The sequence below is a fragment of the Typopeltis vanoorti genome, chromosome 18, assembly GCF_054136105.1.
Source record: "Typopeltis vanoorti isolate ZY-2024b chromosome 18, IOZ_Tvanoo_1.0, whole genome shotgun sequence".
Taxonomy (NCBI): Eukaryota; Metazoa; Arthropoda; class Arachnida; order Uropygi; family Thelyphonidae; genus Typopeltis; species Typopeltis vanoorti.
Window position 1 is genome coordinate 11,896,909 of NC_143566.1, and position 23,359 is coordinate 11,920,267.

The following is a 23,359-nucleotide window of genomic DNA, read 5'->3' on the forward strand; positions in this document are numbered from 1 at the left end:
GAAGTTAAAGATACCTCAAATTTAGTTAGTAAAGGTAATAAGGAATCCCAGAAACTTTTAGAATCACAAAAACCTGTAGAAACTGATTCTGATAGTGATGATTCTATAGATTTAGGACATCATTCAAGTAGTTTAAATGAAGTGTTTGAAAGGTATAAAAATGAAATTTTTAAGTATACTAATTTGGAAGAAGAAAGTTCAGAATTATCTCTAGTGTCAGATGATTCTGAAACTAGTGATTTAGAAGATATGCATAATGATTAGATAATCAGATTAGAACTTAAAATATAACAATCTAGAAATAAATATTAAAAGTTTGTTCAGATGTAAGTTAAATATTTAAAAAAAAAAATTTTTTTTAAAAAAAAATTTTTTTTCACAGAAAAATGAAACTGATGTAAAAATAATCATATTATAAATTCTGAATATTTTTACGTATTAATATTGTTTGTTAGTTTTTGTTTTCATACACGCAGTGTCTGCACTTGTGATGTGCTCGTTATGAAAATATTATGTTAGAAGTAATATGTAAGGAAGTAAAAATATTGAAGTACTTACTTAATTGATTATTTGTATTATTTATAAGAAAGTTTGTTGTATTTTTAAATGTTGAATTTTGTGTTTATGAAAGACTTTCTTCAGCGCTGGTGGATACAGCGAGTCAGCCATATTTTTACAATGCGTAGTTTCTGACGTTGTTGAAGTGCGCATGCTCCCGGAGTGAACTTGATGTTTGATTGACAGCTGACAAGAAAGCGTTGCGTATCCAAGTTACAGTGGTAAACAAGAGAGAGTTCGGAAAGTTTTTTAGAACACTGGCCGAGGAATATTCAAGTTGGGAGGAACTTGATTTTTTGTGTGCGGCAGTTAAAGGAAATTTTATATTGTATTCCGAAAAGGGAATAGTGGAAATAATATGTTTCAAGAAGGAATAAGTAAAGAAGAAGGAAATCTTGAAACTAAGTTTTTATAAACTGGCCGAAGATATATTCAAGTAGGAAGGAACTTGAATTTTTTTTGTTATTGTTAATTGTTATATTGTTAATATTTAATGAATTTATTTATCCTGTATAGGCTGCGCCATTAGTTATTTATAATGTGTATTATAAATAATATTTCATTTAAAATCTCTCTTCAAGGAATTTCACTTCACAGAATAGATTACAGAAATTATCATCTAGGGAATCCAAAAGTTATCTACAGAACTTTGAAACAATCAACGAAAAGCAGGCTGCTTGATAATAAAAACTGCAATTTAGCCGCATTGCATCAAGTTTGACAGGAAATAGTGAGAGTTAAAGATATTAACTCTCAAGAGACTTCATGTTGGAGGCTTAATGGATTATATACAGCACTCAGAAATGATTGAAAACAGAATTTAATTCTTCCTATATTTCATCTAAGTCAATGAGACATCTTCAGGGATTACAAAAAAACTAATGTAACATAAAAACAACAAAAACAATACTAAGCCCAACCATGTGGGAGACACTAAAGTCCTATCTAGGTGGAGCGTCCGCTAAGGACGGTTGTAGGTGGCCTGGAATGTAAAGTGGGACCTCTGGTGATAAGGCGTTTCCCAAATCTTAGGAAGCTTAATGCAACCATATTTGTTAAGATTTGGTTGATTCCTGAGAGCTGCTGCTGATTCTAAGAATAGCCTTTCTCTTTTGAATTTGCTGTGGTGGAGCATGGTGGTTTTTTTCCATGAGATCCTGTGGGTTGTATCCAAGACATGGTCAGCCAGGCCTTACTGACCATAGTCGTGCTTGCAGATGTATGACTTATGTTCCTCCAGGCAGATAGTAGCTGATCTGCCTGTCTGTCCAAAGTATGCCAGTTAACAGGAACGGGGTACTTTATAGACTCCAGGCACTGAGAGGGGAGGGAGCTGATCTTTTGTAGAGTGGATGAGGGTAGCAAGTTTACGGTGGGGCTTAAATGTTGTGTGTAGGTTTTATTTTTTTAAAATCTTGACTATTTTTTCAGATATGCCATGGATGTAGGGTATGGTGACGGCATTTCTAAACTCTTTTTGAAGAGAAGACTGGGGAATGGGGACAGAACTGATTATTTTTCTAATGCTGTGATCACTGTACCCATTGGAGAGGAAAGTGTTGTGTATGTGGTCAAGCTCAATTTGTAAGGGCGGTTCCACTGGAACAAAGATTGGGCTCTCTTGGTAAGAGTTTTAATAATGCCATATTGTTGAGCAGGGTGGTGATAGGAGCATTTGTGGATGTATCTGCCTGTGTACGTGGGTTTTCTATATACTATGAAGGAAAGTGTACTGTTGGGGAGGCGTGTAACTAAGGTGTCTAGGAAGGATAAGCAATTGTTCTTTTCCTTTTCCATCGTGAACTGGATTCTTGAATGTAGGCTGCTGAGGTGACTGAGGAAGGCTTCTAATGTGTTTGGGCCATGAGGTCAAATAGAGAACACATCATCTACATATCTTAGCCACATGGAAGGTTTGAGAGGGGCTGAGTCTATGGCTCGTTTTTCAAAATCTTCCATATAAAAATTGGCAAGGGGGTGAGAGGGGGGAAACCATGGCAGTTCCTTCTATCTGTTTATAGATTTTGTTCTTCCAAGAAAAATAACCAGAATAGATGGCAAAGGAAAAGAGATCTAAGATGTCAGAAGGAAAAAGGTTTTTTAAGAGTGTTAAGGCATCAATGAAGGGAATATTGGTAAACAATGAGGATATGTCAAAGCTTACTAATATGTCTGTGTTATTTAAGGTTAAATTTTCTATGAGTAATCTGAGGTATGCTGATGATACAGTACTCCTTTGTAATGACATGGAATAACTAGGACTGTATCATCAGCATACCTCAGATTACTCACAGAAAATTTTGGATTGAGTTGAAGTCCTCTGTTATTCAACTCAATCCTAGCAAGACAAAGATTATGGTTTTCAAAGGAAATACAAACAGAGAAGCTCTTGAGAAACAAGTGTACCTTAATGGAGAAAGAATTGAGGAAGTCAGCAAGTTTGAGTACCTGGGATCCATTATTAATGAGAAGAATTGCTGTTCAGAAGATGTCAGAAAAAGGTTAGGAATGGCTAAAACAACAGTCAGAGACCTGTCTGAAATCTGGAAGGATAGATCTATCTCCATGGTAACAAAGCTGAGGATTTTGGATGTGGTCGTTTTTTCAACAGCGACTTATGGATTTGAAACTTGGAACCTATAAGAAGTCAGATAAGAAATGGATATCTGCTTTTGAGATGTGGTGTTACAGAAGGCTGTTGTATCATATACTGAAAGGCATGAATGGGTGTTAGAAAAGATCAGAAGAACTTTAAAGCTCCTTAAGGATATTGACAGAAGAAAGTTAAAATATTTTGGACACATAGAAAGGATGGAAGGAGGACTTCTTAGAACAGTAATAGAAGGTAAAGTTCCTGGAAAAAGAGGCAGGGGTAGACCATCAATGAGATGGATGGATGGCATGTGTGGAATGATTGATCTTCAGAGAGTTGAGGCTGCCAGAAAAGCAAACAACAGGACTACGTGGCAAGGTCTGGTGTAGAACATCACCGAGCATCAGAGTGACCATACGGCATCTGTAGATGCCCAATGAACATAGTAGTAGTAGACTAAATGTTGATCACTTCCTATTTCAAATCCTCTGTACACTCTAGTGGCCTGCATCAGTGAAAAAACATCGCTATCGACAATAACATAGTCAATCAGACTATTCTTATTCCTTGCCTCTTCTCTGCATGTGAATTTGTGCACATTTTTATGTTGGAACATGGTGTTAGTAATAACCAATCCATGTCCTGAGCAGAAATCCAACAGGTATTTGCCATTATTATTAGCTTTGCTCTTTTCTTCAAATTTTCCCAAAATATTTCTGTATGTCTGACAATCATTTCCTATTCTGCTATTTAGATCCCCAACAAGGACCAAGTTTTCCTTTTTCATTGTGTCAGTTGCTTTCTCTAAAGCATCAAAAAATTCCTCCACTTCTACCTTGGTAGAATCTTCTGTGGGACCATAGGCACAATGAAGTCTCATTGTCCAATTCCCCATTCTGATATTTGCCCACATCCCTCTACTTGAGACTACTTGCCATTCAAGAAGATTAACCTCGTATTTTGTGTCGAATACTATGGCTACTCCTTCTTTTCCTTGATTGTCATTGCCTGAATATAACATTTTGTATTTATTGCTCAGAAAGATCTCACCTGTTTTGGTCTTTTTTGTTTCAGTCACCCCTATTATGTCGATCTGGTACTTATCTAATTCCTCAGCTAGCTCCATTTCTTTGCCATTCAGGTTTCTTATGTTGATAGTATCGATCTTTAACTCTGGATGATATTGAGTTGGGGTGTGCTTTCAGATTTGTTCCAGTAGCTGACTTTATGCTGTTTGCCCTGGTTTCATGGTGAAAACAACAGGGGGGGGGGGACCTTGTTTAACTGGGCGATGCTCCAGCCGGCATGAGATTCTGTCATGTTGTACCATCATTTTTTATTTTGGTTTAAGCCAATAAGAATACAATTTGGTCGGCTAAATTCCAAATTGCCAGCCCATCCTCATTCGTTCATTATCCACGTTCGATGATGTTGTCACACACTCTCCCTTGATGAGTCTTTATTATTATGTGACTCCCTGCAGGTGTCACATAATAATAATAATAATACTTAACAGGGTGCACCACAAGAAGCTAGCTTATCGAGATAGATATCAAGCTAAAAAGTTCAATACTTGGGTTAGGGTTCAGATAAAGGTAAGAGACTGCAATAGTAGTAACACTGAAAAATAAACAAAGATGATATACAAATACTATCCCAAAGATGGAAAGAGCAATAGGAAGATCAACAAGACATAGGGAAGATAAGATTAAAGAGATGGTTGAAACTTGATGGTATAGAAAAGCTGAAGACACACTAAAATGGAAGTATTTGGAATGGCGGTAGGCTTTGTCCAGTAACATGCAGAAAATAGCTGATGAAGAAGCTCATTCTTCTTAGAAAAATATCACTTTCTTTTTTTGTTTTCACAGTTTATGTGAATAACAATACATAGCATAAGGGGAAGAAGAGATGTAAAAATGTGGAACATGAAGTAATTTAACAAGCACTTAGACATTTGCACAGTCTATTATCATTTTTCTCTTTCTGAAAGATTCATAACTTTACAGTTTATGTAAATAAATAAGCTGCATACAAACCTGAACTGAAATAAGTTCATCCTGAAGTTTTTCTAACCTATTTTGCTTTTCATGTACACCAGTGGAACTCTCTCTTGCTGACATAGCACTAAATGTCATTTTATCATCACCTACGTGCTGTTCATCTATAAGAGAATAAAAGAAATAAATTAATGTGTATTATATTCAATCTAGGAATCCCCCCCCCCCACGCCAAAAAAGAAAATGTAGCTGACTCTCACTAAATAAACTCATAGAAACAGAAAAACAGCTTGTTATACTTGGAAGTTTACCATTACATAATATAAAATGTCTGATCAAAAATTCAGATACCCCTTCATCATAGATGTGGCTATGTACATCACAACTTCTGAATGCAATGCCAACACCACTGTTCATTGGAAGATGAGGTTTCATGGCTACACAGCTGCACACACAAGCACCCCCCCCCCTCCCCGAGTTCCACTGACAAGGAATCTTAACGCTATGACCTATAATGACATTCTAGGCAATTCTGTGCTCCAACTTTATGGCAAAACATTACAGCGAAGGCTCTTTCCTGTATCAACACGGCAATGCCCCATCCACAAAGTGCAGGAATGGTTTGATGAGAAGAGTGTTGAAGAACTTCACTAGCCTAGACAGGGCACTGATCTCTAAACCATTGAACACCTGTGGGATGAATTGGAACATCAATTGCAAGCCAGGCCAAAATGTCCAACAATCAGTAACTGACCTCACTAAATACTCTTTGGAAGAATGGAGGGGAATTACTGCAGCAATATACAAAATATAGTCAAAAGCTTTCCCAGAATGAATGCTGCAATAGTAGCAAAGAGTGGATCAACTCCATATTAATGCCTTTCATTAGAGTGAGCTGGGATGAGGGACATCAAGATATTTTTGATCAGATAAATAATGTATATCCATTAAAACAATGGCTGATGCCACATAGCACAGACTTGGACTTTTTAGCTGTTTATTATATCAGCCTACTACAATGAGAAATGACCACAGTTAAGATGATATATACACGCATTGCAGAAAAGGACTGAAAATAAGAAGAAAAAAAAAATTTTTTTTTCAATAATCATAGAACCAAGTCTCACAGCCATCTTCAGTAGTAGATCACAGAGACAAAATGATGAGTAAAGTACGTATAAAGAATTTCAAGGTAAAATGTATTGTAATGATGTGATGCTGGAGATAAAGAATTACCATTACAAAAATAATATGGGGGGGGGGGGGGGTTAAATAAGATTACTTCAATTCAGACAAGCAATTTCCTGTTAAACCAAAATATGATAGGACATGTGAGCAAGATATACAGTCAACTCTATCTTTCAATCGATTAAAAATGTTTCAAATGGAATTTGAAACAGGGAAATAGAAATAGGAAACAGAATTAGGGAAAAAAATAATTCTGTTATATAACAAACAATAATGAGCGATGCTTAACAAAATTACTTCCCTAATTTCAGAAAATTTAAGACAGCATTTGTTATTAATATCAAGTCCCAAGAAAAACAGTTTTTGAGACTCGAGACCTTTTGTGAATTTATGAATATGAAACAGAAAAGTGTATAATTTATTATATTTTTATTAGTAAAATGAATATTGTATGATATGGATTATAGACAATTAAAATTTTCTTACAAATTAATGAACCTATTTAAAGACTACAATAAATATAATGATATTCGTTGTTTAACTAATATTCTTATAAATCAAGTGCAATAAAACAGCCAAATGTAAGAGATATTTTATTATAATTAGCTGCTCCAGCATTGTTCATTCACAGAATTATCCCTCTTATCAGGCCATCCATTAGTTAAATAGGAAATAAGAAAATAAAATGAGTCATTATCAGCAGATAATGGACCTTCATGCTGTAATGTAGATTAAGTTATTATTTTTTTTTTTTTATATTTAGGATCACATTTGTTAACTTGTTGGGAAGATAAAAATGATATATATAAAGTTGGAAAAGAAAAAGCTGTGCTATTTTAGGCCAATGGAGCAGTCCCTTTTGTAACAATTGTACTAAAGAAAAAAGTCAAAATCAAATGAGGTTTAAAATAAAGCATATTAATTTACATGTGTGTGTCTGTGAATTGTAGTGGTAAAGATGGTAAGAACTTGATGCAAGATTTGCTCACATCTGAGACAGTATACATTTAAATAATAAGCACAAGATACTGACAACTGAGTATAGAAATAATATTCAGATAAACGAAAAATGTAAAAAACAAAGAAAAAATCATTACGCAAATTTTATAACACATATTACAGTAACATACATTGTTGCTGGCTTAGTGTATATATGAAACCAGTTTTTATTCCTTCTCTTTATTTCCAGTTCTTTCAAAATTTGAATAATTCATCTTTTCATTATTTTTTTTATTATTATTATTATTTTTATCTGTTATTTTGACACTCAGCTGTTGGTATCTTGTACTCTTCACTCTTAATTGTAGATCATCACACTGTAGGCAAGTATACATCAAGTTCTTACCATATTTTCCTCAAAAAAAAAAAAAAAAAAAAAAAAAAAAATTCATACAGGAATGTAAATTAATATGCTTTAATTTTTTTAGTCTAGTTTTTACAAAAGGGACTGCTCCATAGCCCAAAATAGTTGAGCTCTTTCTTTTCCAACTTTAAACAATTTAGGAGCATCATGATTTTTCAGAAATTTCCCAGTATGTTATTTTATGATTTTAATATTTTTTGCTTCAAAATGAAATTAAATCAATCCGAAGTTTGGAAACACTTAAAAAATTGCAAAAATGAGAAAGAAGTTCAGTGCAGTCCAAAGCAGATTTCAGGCAAGGAATCCAACACTAGTAGGTAGAGTAGGTAGACTGATGAGGCATTTAGAATGAATGCAGAATCACATTCTGTTAGAAGGACTGAGTTAAATACAGAACCTTCAAGTAGCTCAAAAAAGAATTAAGGCTGTTGAGTAAATTCTAAACTTCTGTAAAGCAAGAAAATTAATTGAGAATAAGCCTAGATTAAGAATCATCATAACTCACTAAGCAACTAAAGCAGTGCCTAGAAGGCCTAAGTTTGGAGAAGAGAACAGAAACTATCTCTACCATAAAAACTTTTTAACATACATACTGAAAATTAGGGACAGCAAAATAGTGCTTGCCTGATGCTGGCATATACTCTAACAACAGTGTCATGTCAAAGACTGGCTGCTGATGATGGAATCTCAATTCAAATAATTGCCAATAGTTTTTTCATATAAGAATAAATTTCAAAACAGACTCATGTAATACCAAATTACAAAGAGCCTGTCAGATATCTTCTAGTTATTTACTTCAAAGAACATAAAAAAGAGGAGAAAATATTAAAAATTAAAGAATTAACACTGGATCACTGTTTTAGTCCTACTTTGGATGAACGGGCCAGTATTTGAAACAAAAGATATTTTAGTATTGTTGTTCATTCAGATGACAATTTTTGATTTAGGATTAATTTGTATACCTGAAAAAAAATTTTCATCAACTGATATTCAAAATAATTGGAATTAAAAATGAATTTTGAATCATTTTGAAAACAGATATTGTGGCTATAATTGACAGATGAAAAAATGATGATGTAGAAATTTGGACATGAAAGTACTGTAGAAAATTTACTTTGCCTATGAGTCATGCCATTTATTTAGCAGTTTGTACTGCAGAAGTACAAGTAATGGTATGTAAGAAGCATTGAAGTCATTATGTCAAAGAGACTTTTCACAATCTATATGCACATCATGTCCAGACTCTCAATTACTTTTCAGGAAACATGTACTAGACATATTTATAGATACTTATATGGCTTATAAATGTAAAAAAAAAAAAAATTATTCAAATGCACATATATTTCATCCAAAGTAACATGGGCATCATCACAGAGAAAGTGTCATAACTACATTCAAAACATGAATCATAAGAATGAGTCATGTAGCATGTGTTTACTAGCTCATATTTCAGCTGCATCTGAGTTGACAGGATTACAATATTAGAGTTCAAAGGAAAAATTGTAAAAGTTTATACAGATTTTTAAAAAATTATCAACAGTTAACACTATTCATCCAAAAGTCGGTGATTGACACACAACCAGAGCAGTTAAGATTGATGATTTTGGCATTTCACACATTTCAAGGAAAGATGTTCAAATTTCAACTTGCTAGAATGAAAAATCGTTCTGGTTTCCAAAGAACTCAGTGCTTAGTGTCAAATAGCATGAGAATCAATGCTGGATTGCCAGATTCCAAAAACATAATGTAGTCTTGATGTTCTTGGATTCTAACCAAAGCAGAGTGGCCAGTCTGTCCAAATTAGCAAAGATGGCATGAGCAAGGTACCCGCTTGGCATTTTGTAAAGAGAAAGTGTGGTAATGGATCCTCTATAAATGGTAAGAAAGAAGACAGTCTCCAAACGGATTTGAAAGAGTGAAAAATTTGTACTATTTGATCAGAGGTTCCTTTATAGGTAAGGTAATTCTTTTCAGATCGAATTGTAGTCTGGTTGACTGATGATAATTATCAATAATTTCTGAATAGTAGTTTTGTTGCATGTATTACCCAGATTTCTTTTCATTCTATTTAATTTGTGTAACAAAAGGGAACCACAAGAGAAATCTCATGACCCCTATGTACAAGACCTATCTTCTGAAATGAATGATTATGTGAGGAACAAGTATCTGCCAATACAGATTGGGTTTTGATAAACAGAAAATTCATTATGTCCAGTACAATTTCAAATTGTTAAGGTTATTAACAGTTGGAGTCACATTCAATAGTGAACTTGATACGAAAGAACAAAGACTTAATTTTTTTTTCAGGAATTGAAGTAATTCTGACTCCAAGTGGGACCAGATACAAAGATATCATCAACAAAACAAAGGCATATTGTTGACAGAAGAGGATATAACAACAGGAATAGAAGTCGCTGGGTATAGCATTTTTCGTCAGGATAGGAGGGGAAAGCGTGGTGGTGGTGGGGTACTGCTTATGATAAGTGATGACCTATGTCCTCTAAGAGTGGAGAATTTGGAAGGAAGTGAGACAAATGATTTTGACAGCGTATGGTGTGAGGTAGAGGTAAGCAAGACAGGATATTTAGTGGGGTGTTGCTACAGACCCAGGAGCACAGAGGATGGGGACCAGGAGATGTTTAGACAGCTAAGTTTGGCAAGTGCAAGAAGAATGATTGTTATGGGAGATTTTAACTTCAGTCGTATAAATTGGAGAGAGGAAGATGCATGTAGCAATAGGGGAATGGAAATTCTAGAATTCTTGAGGGACAAATGTCTTAGGCAACATGTAACAGAGGGAACAAGAGGTTCAAAAGTTTTGGATTTGGTTATAGCATCAGAAGAGTTGATAATAACTGAGTTGACGTCTCTCCCACCAGTTGGAGAGAGTGACCATATGGTGTTGACTTGGAAAATGAATAGACATGCAGGAGTATCAAAGAGACGGGAACTTATGTGGAATTATAAGGCAGGTGATTATAATAGTCTTAGACGTCAACTTCGGGAAGTTTCATGGAAGGAGGAATTGGAAGGCCGGGATATCACCAGTGCGTGGGAAATTGTGAAAGAATATTTGTTATCAGCAATGGTAAGTTGTATACCACGAGTGAAGAAGAGGACGCAATTTGGAGTAAAGTGGATGACAATATTAAACAGGAATTGCATGCGAAAAAGAGGCTATGGAAGAGATATAAGGAGACAGGTGAAGAGATGCATGAGGAATATAAGACACAGGCCAGAAGAGTGACTAGTGTGGTAAGGAAAGCGAAACTGGAATATGAGAGGAGATTGGCCCTAAGATCCAAAGAAAATCCTAGGGAATTTTTTAGCTATGTGGCCAGTAGGAGGAGAAATGACTGTGGAAGAATGATATTGTGGGATAAAAATGGGAATAGAGTGACTGATGCAGAGGACATAGTGGAATTGTTCAATGAACACTTTATTGGAGTATTTCATCCTAGAGGAGTCAGCTTTAATGCTAGAGGGATAGGACTGGTTCGAGGTCTGGAGGTACAGGAGGAGAGTGTGTTTCAGATACTGAGTACTCTGGATGTCAGTAAAGCTGTGGGACTGGATGGTATTTCACCACGAGTTTTGAGAGAATGTGCTAGGGAATTGACAGTGCCTTTAACGTGGCTTTTCAATGAAAATCTGGCTTTGGCAAAGGTGCCCAGGGAATGGAAGGAAGGTAAGATAGTGCCATTGCATAAGGGTGGTAACAGACTGGAAGTGTCTAATTATAGGACAGTCTGTGTGTCATCAGTAGTTGTTAAGATCTTGGAGAAAGTAGTGAGGGACCGTATACAGCATTGGGCAGATGAGGGTAATGTTATCGGAGAATAATGAGAATAATGAGAATTCAACATGGATTTGTGAAAGGACGCTCTTGTTTTAGCAATATGCTACCCTTTTATAATAAAGTTACAGAAACATTAGATGAGGGAAAGGCATTACTGCAATTTTCTTAGACTTGGCGAAGGCATTTGACAGGGTGCCACATGATAAGCTGATATTTAAGTTGCAGCACATGGGTCTGGATGTCAGATTGGTCAACTGGATTCAGGATTGGCTGTCTGATAGGTATCAGAGGGTTGTGTATGGTGGAGCAGTTTCCAGGAGGCAGAGAGTTACAAGTGGGGTCCCACAGGGCTCAGTACTAGGACCTATATTGTTTAACCTTTATATCAATGACATAGCCAGTGGATTGCAGGGGGATATTCAGTTAGTTTGCAGATGATGCGAAGCTGGGAAGGATTATTAGTAATAGTGCAGATGTGGTAGCCCCGCAAGAGGATTTAAATAAGCTAGATAGATGGGCAAATGAATGGGGGTGTCAGTTTAATGCAGCAAAACGTAAGGTCTTGAGGTTTGGGAAACATCGATGGGATGCTGCATACTCTATGGGAGGAGTTATACTGGAGGAGGTAGGGGAGACAAGAGATCTGGGGTGGATGATTGATAGAAACCTGAAGTTTAGAGGACATATTGCAAAGGTGCTGAAGGTAACACAGAGGATTGCTGCTATTATGAGAAGGACACTGACCTGCAGAGATAAGAGGGTTATCATTCCATTGTATAAGTCTCTGATCAGACCACACTTGGACTATTGTTCTCAGATTTGGTCCCCAGGATTTGAAGGGGATAAATTAACTGTGGAAAGGATACAAAGACGGATGACAAAGATTGTTTCAGGACTGTACAAGGATAGTTATGAGGTTCGGCTGAGAGAATGTGGACTGCAGAGTTTGGTGGATAGAAGAAGGAGAGGTGATATGATTGAGACTTTTAAACTGTTGAAAGGTGGTTACAGGGTTGACACTGGGGAGTTCTTTCACTTGGTTGAACAGCGGGAAGGAGTGATGACAAGAGGCCATCCCTGGAAGTTACAAAAGGAAACTGTGAACAAGAGGGTAAGGAGTGGTTTCTTTGTGTGGAGGGTGGTTGAGCTGTGGAATGCATTGCCTGATGGAGTGGTGGAAGCAAGAACGGTCAGTGAGTTTAAAGAGTGGTATGATAGACTTTGTGTTTCTCAGGGGGGGGACCTCCCCTCGATGAGTCTTGACAGACTTTATGTCTTAGGAAGGACCTCCCTCGATGAGTCTTTTGACTCCTTGGAGGCCTGAATAATAATAATAATAATATAAGAGGATGAGGGAAAATAGTGTGGAAGAGTTGATTTTCTAGATAATCCATAAAATAATCAGTTAAAGCTGATGAGACAGCATTGCCATCACTGTTCTTCAAATTGTTTGAATAACTTGTTCTGCCATGTAAAATAGATTGCAATGATAGTGAATTTAAATAACTTAATGATTTCTAGAAATTTGGATTGCATCACATGAATGCATAATTTCATTATTAGACAGACAGATCTTTAATTTTTCCTTAAAATCTTATTAAACAGTATGGCAGTGCTACTGCCATTTCCCTGGAATTGGCAGCAGCCATGCCTGTTTAATAAGTCTTACAACAACACTGGTTCCATCAGAGTGAAAAAAAGGTAAAATTGCTCTACTGCATAAATTACAGACCAATCTGTATATCTGGAGTTGTGGTTAAGGTACTGGAGAGAACTATGATACAGAAATGGGCTGATAACAGCAGTATTCTCTGTGGTTGTCAGCATGAGTTTGTTAAAGGGAGATAATATTTTACCAACTTATGTACTATAACAAATTATGTCTTGGACAAGGGAGATGCAATACAGTGAGTGATATATTTAGATTTTGCAAAAGCTTTTGAGAGATTGCCACACAACAAGCTGTTCAATAAACTGAAATGGATGGGACTGGATAACAGACTAGTGAATTAGATCTATGACTGGCTGTCTGAAAGGTAACAGAAAGTTGTATATGGAGGTGCAGTATCCTGAAAGAGAGAGGTGTGCCGCAGGGATCTGTATTGCAGCCGTTGTTCAATTTGTGTATTAATGATACTGGGATTGGTTTAATTGGTGATATGCAACTGTTTGCATATGATGCAAATTTGGGTAGAGCAATGCAGAGCAATTCAAGTCCTTGTAACTTTACACAAGGACTTGAATAGATTATATGAGTGGGCAACAGTAAGGAACCTACAGTTCAATGTTGTAAAGTGTAAGGGTTTGAAATTTGGTAAGCAACAAAAGGATGCAAAGTATATACTCGGTGGGAGAAGAGAGATCTAAGAGTGGTGGTGGTGGTAGTGGACAATGACCTGAATTTCAGATCATTGTCCACCACCACCACTTCCAGATCTCTGATCTGAAATTCAGGGGTCACATTCCACAAATTGTGAAGTCATCTACTGAATAATGGCAATGATGCAGAAATAAAGACATTATGATTCCATTGTATAAGGCAGTGTTTCTCAACCTTTTTGCCCTTGCAGAACCCTTGAAATAATATCCATGTTGTAGAGAAACCCTACATAATAATTATTATATATCATTGTTAGTATCTTTCTTTATTATTTATGAATTTAAATATCATGAGGAAAACAAATAATAAGTGCTATAATAACTTTATCGTTTATTTGTAATTTTCAAAAAATAAGATAAATCAAAGTAAATGTCATATAAACAAAAATATGTGCCAAAGAATTGTCATTTTTGAAACAAATATGAATAATAAAGTTTAATTTTCTAATGTGAAACCTGTGCTTGTCTTTTGGGGTCGGATTTTAGATAAACAAACACTGATTTCATCTTCAACAAAAAGGAGACGATTTCTGTCTTTGCTCTTAATACTTGAAAACTTTTCTTACAAACAAGAAAAAGCTTGCTCACATATGTAAGACGTTGAAAACTGCAACACTATATTTATTGCTTTCCTATGAATAGTAGGATACTCTTCTTTAACAGAAATCCAAAACTTGTCCAGGGATAGGTCAGTAAATCTCATCTTGAATGTACGATCAGATTGCAGTCCACAAAGTTATTCCTCTTCTCTTATAGTCAAGTTCTCAGGTTGAGCATAAGATTCCAAGTATGGATCTTTCATTCAATCATACATTTGTGTTGGAAGGGACCGAAAATGATGTTCAATTTTTATCATCAGTTCTTCCAGGTGGGTTACAATAAGACTTGAAATTTGATGATATCCTTCTTTACTTTTAAGCCCCACCAGTAACTACAACATATCAAGATTCCCTTTTCAACGTGATTTTTCCAAAGATTCAGCCTTCTTTTAAATTCAAGAATCTTGTCACTTGAAGTTAATATATTTTCTCCAGGGCCCTGCAGTAACTTGTTCAGCATATTAATGTAATGAAAAATGTCGGCTAAATAGGCTAGTACCCACTTTTGATCTTCAAAACACTTCACAAAATCTTGTTTATTGTTTTCTTGAAAATATCTTTGCAATTCATCTTTTAGCTCAAACACCCTATTTAGAATTTTTCCTCTACTTAGCCACCGTATTTCTGTATAGAGCAAAAGATTTATATGCTCCTTGTCCAGGTTTACACACAGATTTTTAAACATTCTGGAGTGAACTGGCCTTTGTTTAATGAAGTTAACCATTTTTGCGGCATCATCAAAAACGTTTTCAGTTCATCTCCAAGAGATTTTGACATCAACACTTCTCTGTGAATAAAACAGTGTGTTGAGACATCATCAGCATTTTCTTCTTTTACATGAGAAACAAAAACCTCTTATGGAGCCAACCATGGATGGAGCACCATCAGTACAGATGCCAATGCAGTTCTTCCAAGAAAGACCTTTTGTTTTCAGATATGAGGATAAAATATTAAATCTATCTATTCCTCTGCTTGTCTTAGGTAATTCTTTACAAATTAGAGGGCAGAGAAAATTAGTTTATAAAATAGATTCAGTTATGTTAGTAATAAAATATTTAGTAAATTAATAAAAATATAATAGAAAAAGTATAATAAAAAGAAATTAAACAATCAATCATTAAAAATCGGGTGGTCCCCCGTTAATACATAAGTACCAAATATTGTAATTAATTATTATTTAAACATAATTATAATTTATTTGAATCTAACTTTCATAAATACATAACACAATTTGTAATGATATAACTAATAAATTGATGAAATAACAAAAATCGATTGCTCAAACTATCGACTGCAACCTGAAATAAAGAGTAACCTTCCCAAAAATTACGATCACCGTAAAGTGGAGTTTAGCTGAGAAAACATACAATCTTTTCAATTTAATGAGTGAATACATACCTACATGCTAGAAAACACATAGGATAAGATATCGATGATAAGAGACCGATTGCGATTCTCGCGTTTCTTGCTAGCACTGACTCATAAGCGACACTAGCTAGCGCTAGAATTAGCTCCAGTTGCTGTATGATAAGTGGATCACGGACAGCACTGCCTCACATCCTAGTGGGAGTTAATACAACTAATGCGAACTCGAATTTATTCCTTTCAGAGAACATTTATTATTTTCTTCCACTGTTTAAGTTCATTTATTTGCCACTGCTATTCATTATTATTTCTCAGAACCCCTAGCAATGTCTCATGGAACCACGGTTGAGAAACGCTGGTATAAGACCTTGATCAGGCATCACATGGATTACTGTTCACAGATTTGGTCGCAGGGTTTTCATAGTAATGAGGATATATTAGAAAGAGTCCAGAGAAGATCAACAAAGGTGGTCAGTGGTCTCTGATATTTGAAGTATGAAGACAGATTGAAAGAACACAAATTGCAAAACCTCATGAATAGAAGAAGGAGATATGATTGAGATATATAAGTTAGTCATGGGTTGTTATTAGGTTAACATGGAAGAAAATTATCACAGAATATGAGGAGAAAGGATGAACAAGAAGGTTGGACACTGTAAGGAGGGTGTGAACAGAGGAATGAAGTGCAGGTTCTTTACATGGAGAATGGTTGGTGAGTGAAATGTATTGCATGTTGACATGGTTGAATCAGTTTAAGGCAAGATTGGATGAGCTTTGTGTGCCATAGTGTGCACAGATGTTAATAATAATGAAGCATGGCTATGCGTATAGCGAAAAATGGTCTCAGACCATAACGTATATACTGAGTATGTGGACAAATTTGATACACTTCTACTTGTTGATGAATTTGTAGCAGATTAGCACCTTGGTCTAGAGCAATGTTTCTCAACCTTTTCTGGATCATGCCCCACCTCAATGTCTCAAAGATTTGATGCCCCCCCCCCCTAGCATAATAGTCAGCCAAGTTCTGAAAAAGTATAATATAAATATGTATATGTACATTTTCTAATTACCCCCCAAAATATTCAAATTGCTCCACATTGAGAAACACTGATCTAGAGGAAGGTTATAATGCTGATGCATACCATGAAAGGCATTAATAGCATAGGATGAAGATGAATCCATAAGATTTACAATATAGGAATACAGTACTAGCCTAGGGTGTTCAAAAACAGTAGGCATGTACAGATATAAGCCACTAGTGATAGGAAAGACTAAATACCACAGAACCATGAAAGGAGTTAAAATTTATTCTATAACATACTGTGTGAATAAAAATGGTTGGATTACTACTGAGATTACATCAAAATGATTTTAATTTTTTTTTTAATTTATTTATTTCGTTTTGTTTTTGTGCCTGAAGATTGAGCACACTGCACAGCTGTAGGCTTAATGGAAGAGTGCAAAACTTTTCTCAATGACCAATTTTGCAATCTTCAATTATGAAGAAAATCTTGCCAAGTGGATGAACACTGACAGACACACCTGTTGTTCATCACTACACAGACCCTGAAATTATGGATATTGGTCTAATAAAAACAATGAAATTGATGAAGATGAAATTTATGTAAACGAAAACAACTTGCAGTTGACAAGTTAATTGAGCTGAAGGGTAAATTAATAAAAGGGCTAGAGCACTGCACCATTATGACGGAACAAGAGATAATGAATTTTTCATTTGATTTATGAAAAATTACATGAAAGCATATTTTTACCGCTTTACACTTGGGTGAAATGTTTAAAAACATATCAAAGAAAACCGTATGTATCAGAGCAACAGTATAAATAAAAACAAGTTAATAAACTTGTTTTCATTTATACTGTACCTGTATGATTTCTACTTCAACTAATGTATGTGCATCATCATCACGAACCATGGGCTCACTGCCCGTTGGTGTCTGATGCCTCCTTCACTATCTTCTTCTACCTTTCTTTATCCAGTGCACAGTGTTGCAGTTTCTGTACATCCATTCCACACAAGTCCTTTATGTCATCTATCCATTCTCTGTATGGGCTACCTCTTCTGTTTACACTATCCATAATAGCCAACATGAATGTCTTTATCTTTCGGTCCTCACTCATTCTTCAGATGTGTCCAAATAATTGCAGCTTCCGTTTTATAATCTTCTGCATTAGATTCTCCTTTGGTTGTATCTTCCAACAGAGCTCTTCATTTGTGACTTTCCGTACCCATCCTATTCTTAGAATCTTTCTGTAACAAGTTCTTTCAAATGCCAAAATTCTTTTTCATCATCATCATCATCAAATTCCTGCCATGTACCCTCAAGTTTCAGATCCATACAGTACGCTGCTAAAGATGCATGTTTCCAGTATTCTTAGTTTTGTTTGCAGGCTGATCACTTTACTTTTCCAGATGTTATCCATGGCCTTCATATTTTTCCTTCCCTTTGCAATCCTGATCTTTATTTCTTTTTTACAGACCAAATCATATGTCATTTTTCTTCCCAAATATGTGAATTGTTCTACATTTTCTATATCAATTCCATCCACTTGTATCTTTTGTTTCATGTTCTTTTCACCAAATACCATTGTCTTCCCAAGTTCATAACAAGTCCAAATCCTTCCTCATTTGATAGTTTCAATGCTTTTTGTAGTTCTCTTTCGTCTTCTTCCACAATAACAATGTCATCTGCAAATCTCAGATTGTTAATTCTCATCCCATGCACTGATATTCCGTTTGCATCTTCCTTCATTTTATCCACTGCTCTTTCTAAATGTGTGATGAAAATGCTTGGTGATATTGATCTCCCCCTGTTTAGTACCTCTGCTTGTTTTAAACCATTTCCCCAAGTCATCACCTATTCTAACTGCTGCAACTGCATTCTTATAAACATCTTTGAATATAGCTATTAGTTTTCTGTCAATTCTATAGGATTCTAGCACTGTTAATGTCACTTTCTGGTCGATACTGTCAACTGCCTTCTAAAAATCAATAAAGCAAGTATATATGTTTTTGTTTTTTCTCCTAGCTTTCTCTGCTATTAATCGCATTGTTAAAATCTGTTGAATTGTAGTTCTATCTTTTCTAAATCCTGTGTGCTTGTCTGCAAGGTATGCTTCCAATTGTGTTCTTAATCTTTCTGTCAATATCATCATCACCACCTTACCAAGATGACTTGTCAAGGCAACTGTTCTATAATTTTTACATTCTAGCTTATTTCCTTTCTTGTATAATACTAATATCGATTTCACCTACCCCACTGGCATTTTCCCTTCTTTCCATACCATATTACATAGTTGGTGCATTTCTGTAACCATACTTTCACCACCATATTTTATCATTTCTCCAGTGATGTTATCATTACCAGAACTTGTGTTTTAGCCAGCCTATTGCTTTTTCTACCTCTCCTCTTAAAATATCCATATCATACTCATTACATGGTGGTGATATCTGCTTCAATTTTTCAGTCAGCTTCCCAACGCTATCTAAATCTAGTTTTTCTTCATATAACTCACTGCGGTATCTTGTCCACTGCTGTACAATTTTATCTTAACTCATCAATACTTTGCCTTTTTCATCTTTAATTGTGGTCTGTTTTGGTTGCCTCCTTCTATTAATGGTTCTAATCATTTCGTACACCTCTCTAGTTATATACTCTCCATAGTGCTGTGCCAGCAAAGGTTGGTCGATTGATAGAGCCTCTGCTACTAATGTATCGAAAAAAGTTACGCTAGTTTGAGCGAGGTTGGTAGTTGGAAGGGATTCAATCGTTCGATGCTGTTGACACACTCTCCCTCAATGAGTCCTTGGACTCCCCGGAGGTGTCACATAATAATAATAATCAAAATAAATTACTGCATTGAGCTTCTAACCATTTCATCTTATCCATTCTGACTGCTTTTTCACCTCATTACACTTTCTTCTATATTGTTCCTCTATTTGTTCTGATGCATCTCTTCTTATCTTCAATGTATATATGTGTATGCATATCATTAAATCACTTAAAATTCACATTTAATACCAGTTTAATATTCCTGTTACATGGATACTAGCAAACTTGTACTGTAGCATTTATACTGATATATTTCATTTAATTACTTGATTCACATTTAGTATTTGTTCAACGTAAGTTTGTAGTTTATCCATGGTGCTTTAGAGACATGGGGAAAAGTAATTAGTGAGTCAGAAATGTAATGATAAATTATCATTACATGACTTTTGGGAGCTTTTTATTTTTCACTTGGTTAGACTATAATAAATTTAGTTTAATCCTTTATCCTGGAGTTGCCTGGTGTTGCATTACCTTACCTCAGTCCTGAAGATATTTTCAGGCACAAACTTTGTTTGCTTACACTTGGATAAAGGATTAAATTAAATTTATTATAGTCTAACCAAGTGAAAAATAAACTTCTAACATCTTTCTCTAAATCCAGAGTAATTCAATAATAAGGTGGTACACCTGTTGCCAACTCCTATAGTAAATATGACCTCTCCTATTGCTTCTGCCTTAGTATCTCCACGTTTGGGTCTGCCTCCCACTGACGAGACCTCAATAAAGGTTGAAACCGGTCTGGGTAGTGGCCCTTCCCTTAATGCATAGCAGTATACATGTCTGCAAAGGGATGTGATTTGCATTATGGGAGATACTGAGACAAGGTGTGATGAGAGCTTGGTCCACCTTTGCATGGAGTTGCCTGGTGTTGCACTACCTTAACTCAGTCCTGAACATATTTTCAGGCACAAACTTTGTTTGCTTACACTTGGTTAAAGGATTAAACTAAATTTATTATATCATTACATGACCTCTCCACAGGTCCAGCAAAATGGCCAATCCAGCAAGGCCCTGAAACAAAGCGTGCCGGAAAATTGGTGGTGTAACTTCATAAAGAACGGAATCAGTACATCTAGGGGCTACAACCTATAGTTTCTCCCTGAAGCCTTTGATATATATACCCATGCTGTCTACATTCTGTCCAAATTGATGACCACCATTCAGTTAAAAACTCTTGATGCACATTAACATGTCCTAATGTTCGGTTTCGAAGATTCCTAAGTTTGGTTTCTGGTGTGTTTATTAAACTAAAAACTCGCTTGCAATCTGGGATTGAGGCTAAAAGCATTCATCCAATATTCATAAGTAATGTAGTTACTCAAGTAAATTGCAGAGTACAATTCAGCTTTAATAAAGTTGAACAACCATCTCTATATCCATCCATAAGTACTCCTGAAAATGTTCATTCTGATGTACAAATGCAATGTCTGGATAGTTTGAAATCAAGTTGCATTTAATCTTCTCCCATGCCATATTTGAAATTTTTGTAATGGCTAAGACTAACATTGTGTTTATCAAGAAAGTTAGTGTATCGGGAGTACAGGGAAATAATTTGTTCAATTCCAAATTTGAAGTCAAACTGATCCTGTGAGATTGTGCTGTCAAATACAACCCATTTTTCTATCTCATTTTACAAGAATCTCTCCTCTAGATTAACACAGCATTTATAAAAATTAATACTACTGTGGTATGCGAGGGTGGTCTGAAAAGTTTTTGGCCTCGACCATAGATGGCAACACTAAAGATTTTTTTTTATATAACTTGGTACATCTGTTATAAGCATCCATGTGAAATTGCAAATCATTCTATGAAGTAGTTTATTTTATACAGCTGTCTGAAGCAAAAGTGTTGTCTATATCCCTTGGATTGGATAAAATTGAGTATCGTGCGGTTATAAAATTCTTTGTATAAGAAGGTATAACGGCAAAAGAAATTCATTCGAAGTTCATAAAAGTTTATGAGCACTTTTCTCCTTCGTTTCTGACAATTAAGAAATGGGCTAACGAGTTTAAACATGGCCATACCAGCCTTGAAGATGATCCACATGAAGGACATCCCAAAAAGTGTAACAATACCAGAAATCATTGATCAAGTGCACGATACAGTATTGGATGACTGATGATTCAATGTGCAGGATATTTTGCATGAAGAACTGCAAATGAAAAAGATGGGTGCCATGCTTAATCACAGCAGATCAAAATGCACTTGCATGAAAATCTCTGAACAGTGCTTGGAGTGTTTTAACAAGAATAAAACTGATTTTGTGCATCAATTTATTACTATGGATGCGACTTGGATTCACCATTACATACCAGAATCCAAATAGCAGTCAAAACAGTGGACAGAAGCCAGCTGGTCAGCACTAAAGAAGACAAAGTCAATTCCATCAGCAGGAATGGCCATGGCATCGGTGTTATGGAAGAATTATCGGTGTTACTATGGATGCGACTTGGATTCACCATTACACACCAGAATCCAAATAGCAGTCAAAACAGTGGGCAGAAGCCAGCTGTTCAGCACTAAAGAAGACAAAGTCAATTCCATCAGCAGGAAAGGTCATGGCATCAGTGTTATGGAAGAATGCTAAAGGCATTTTGTTTATTAATTATCTTGAAAAATGTAAAACAATAACCAAGGAATATTATTCTGATCTTTTAACCAGACTAGACGAAAACATTCATGAGAAAAGACCCGGTTTGCAGAAGAAAAAAAGTAACTTTCATGAGGACAATGCACCTGCCCACAAAGGTGTTTTGGCAATGGGAAAATTAAGGGATCTGCACTATGAATTGTTGAAACATCCACCCTATTTCCCAGATTTGGCTCCCTCTAACTTCTATCTCTTGCCAAAACTAAAACTCTTCCTCGCTGGTCAGCGTTTTTCTTTGAATCAAGAAGTGATTGCAGCTGTAGAGGGGTATTTTGCAGATCTTACTGAGAACCACTACAGGGACTGCATAATGGCACTGGAGCATCACTGGAATAAATGTAATAGTCTTAAGGGAGATTATGTTGAAAAATAAAAATCACTTTGAAATAATAAATTCGTTTTTTTATTGTTAGGCCGAGAACTTTTCAGATCACCCTCGTATACTGAATTGTTTTCTTGAGAACTCATTTTCTGAAATGCTTTTATGTTTTCACTAAATGAAACAGTATCATAGAGATACTGTCATCTGAGATTACTAATATTTGCTCTTGCAAAATTATTTTGTTAGAGCATGTTTTTGAAGCAATATAGTTAATGATGGTAGATATGATAAAACGCCATTCAAAATTTCCATTGCTACTTGATATTCCAGAGATTTCAGCTTCTTGAAGCAGCAATATTTAGATATAGGATCATTCTCTTACACAAAATAATTAACTACAGTATAGCTGTTGTGAGTAATGACTTGAAGAGCAAAATATCTAGACAATCAATGCTCTTCATTAAGTGGTTTGAAAGCTACTGATCGACATTCAGGAGCATTCACAATTTCCACAAATCTACACCAGTTTGTCAAGATTCAACAGAAGACTGCACAGGTAGTTATCAATGTTCCATATTAGCCTGATTTCTTTTCAAGCTTCAATAATAACCTAGTCTTTGCAATGTGCAACACAATGCTGTTGGGCCATCTATGGAATTTTGCATTTTAGTTGGCTATCTACTCCATTC

At 35.5% G+C, this 23,359-nt stretch overlaps 1 protein-coding gene across 3 annotated transcripts in view; it reads right to left on the bottom strand.

The window, feature by feature from the left end:
• Positions 1-23,359, bottom strand: part of Opa1 (Opa1 mitochondrial dynamin like GTPase) — a 712,584-nt gene that overhangs the window by 531,318 nt on the left and 157,907 nt on the right. For 2 of the 3 annotated variants that reach the window (XM_090408405.1, XM_090408403.1), the window contains one exon: positions 5,191-5,315. In XM_090408405.1, coding sequence (XP_090264531.1) covers positions 5,191-5,315 — 125 coding nt within the window. Of the gene's footprint in view, positions 1-5,190; positions 5,316-23,359 lie in introns of those variants that run through there. The other variant, XM_090408406.1, reaches the window with a different exon arrangement.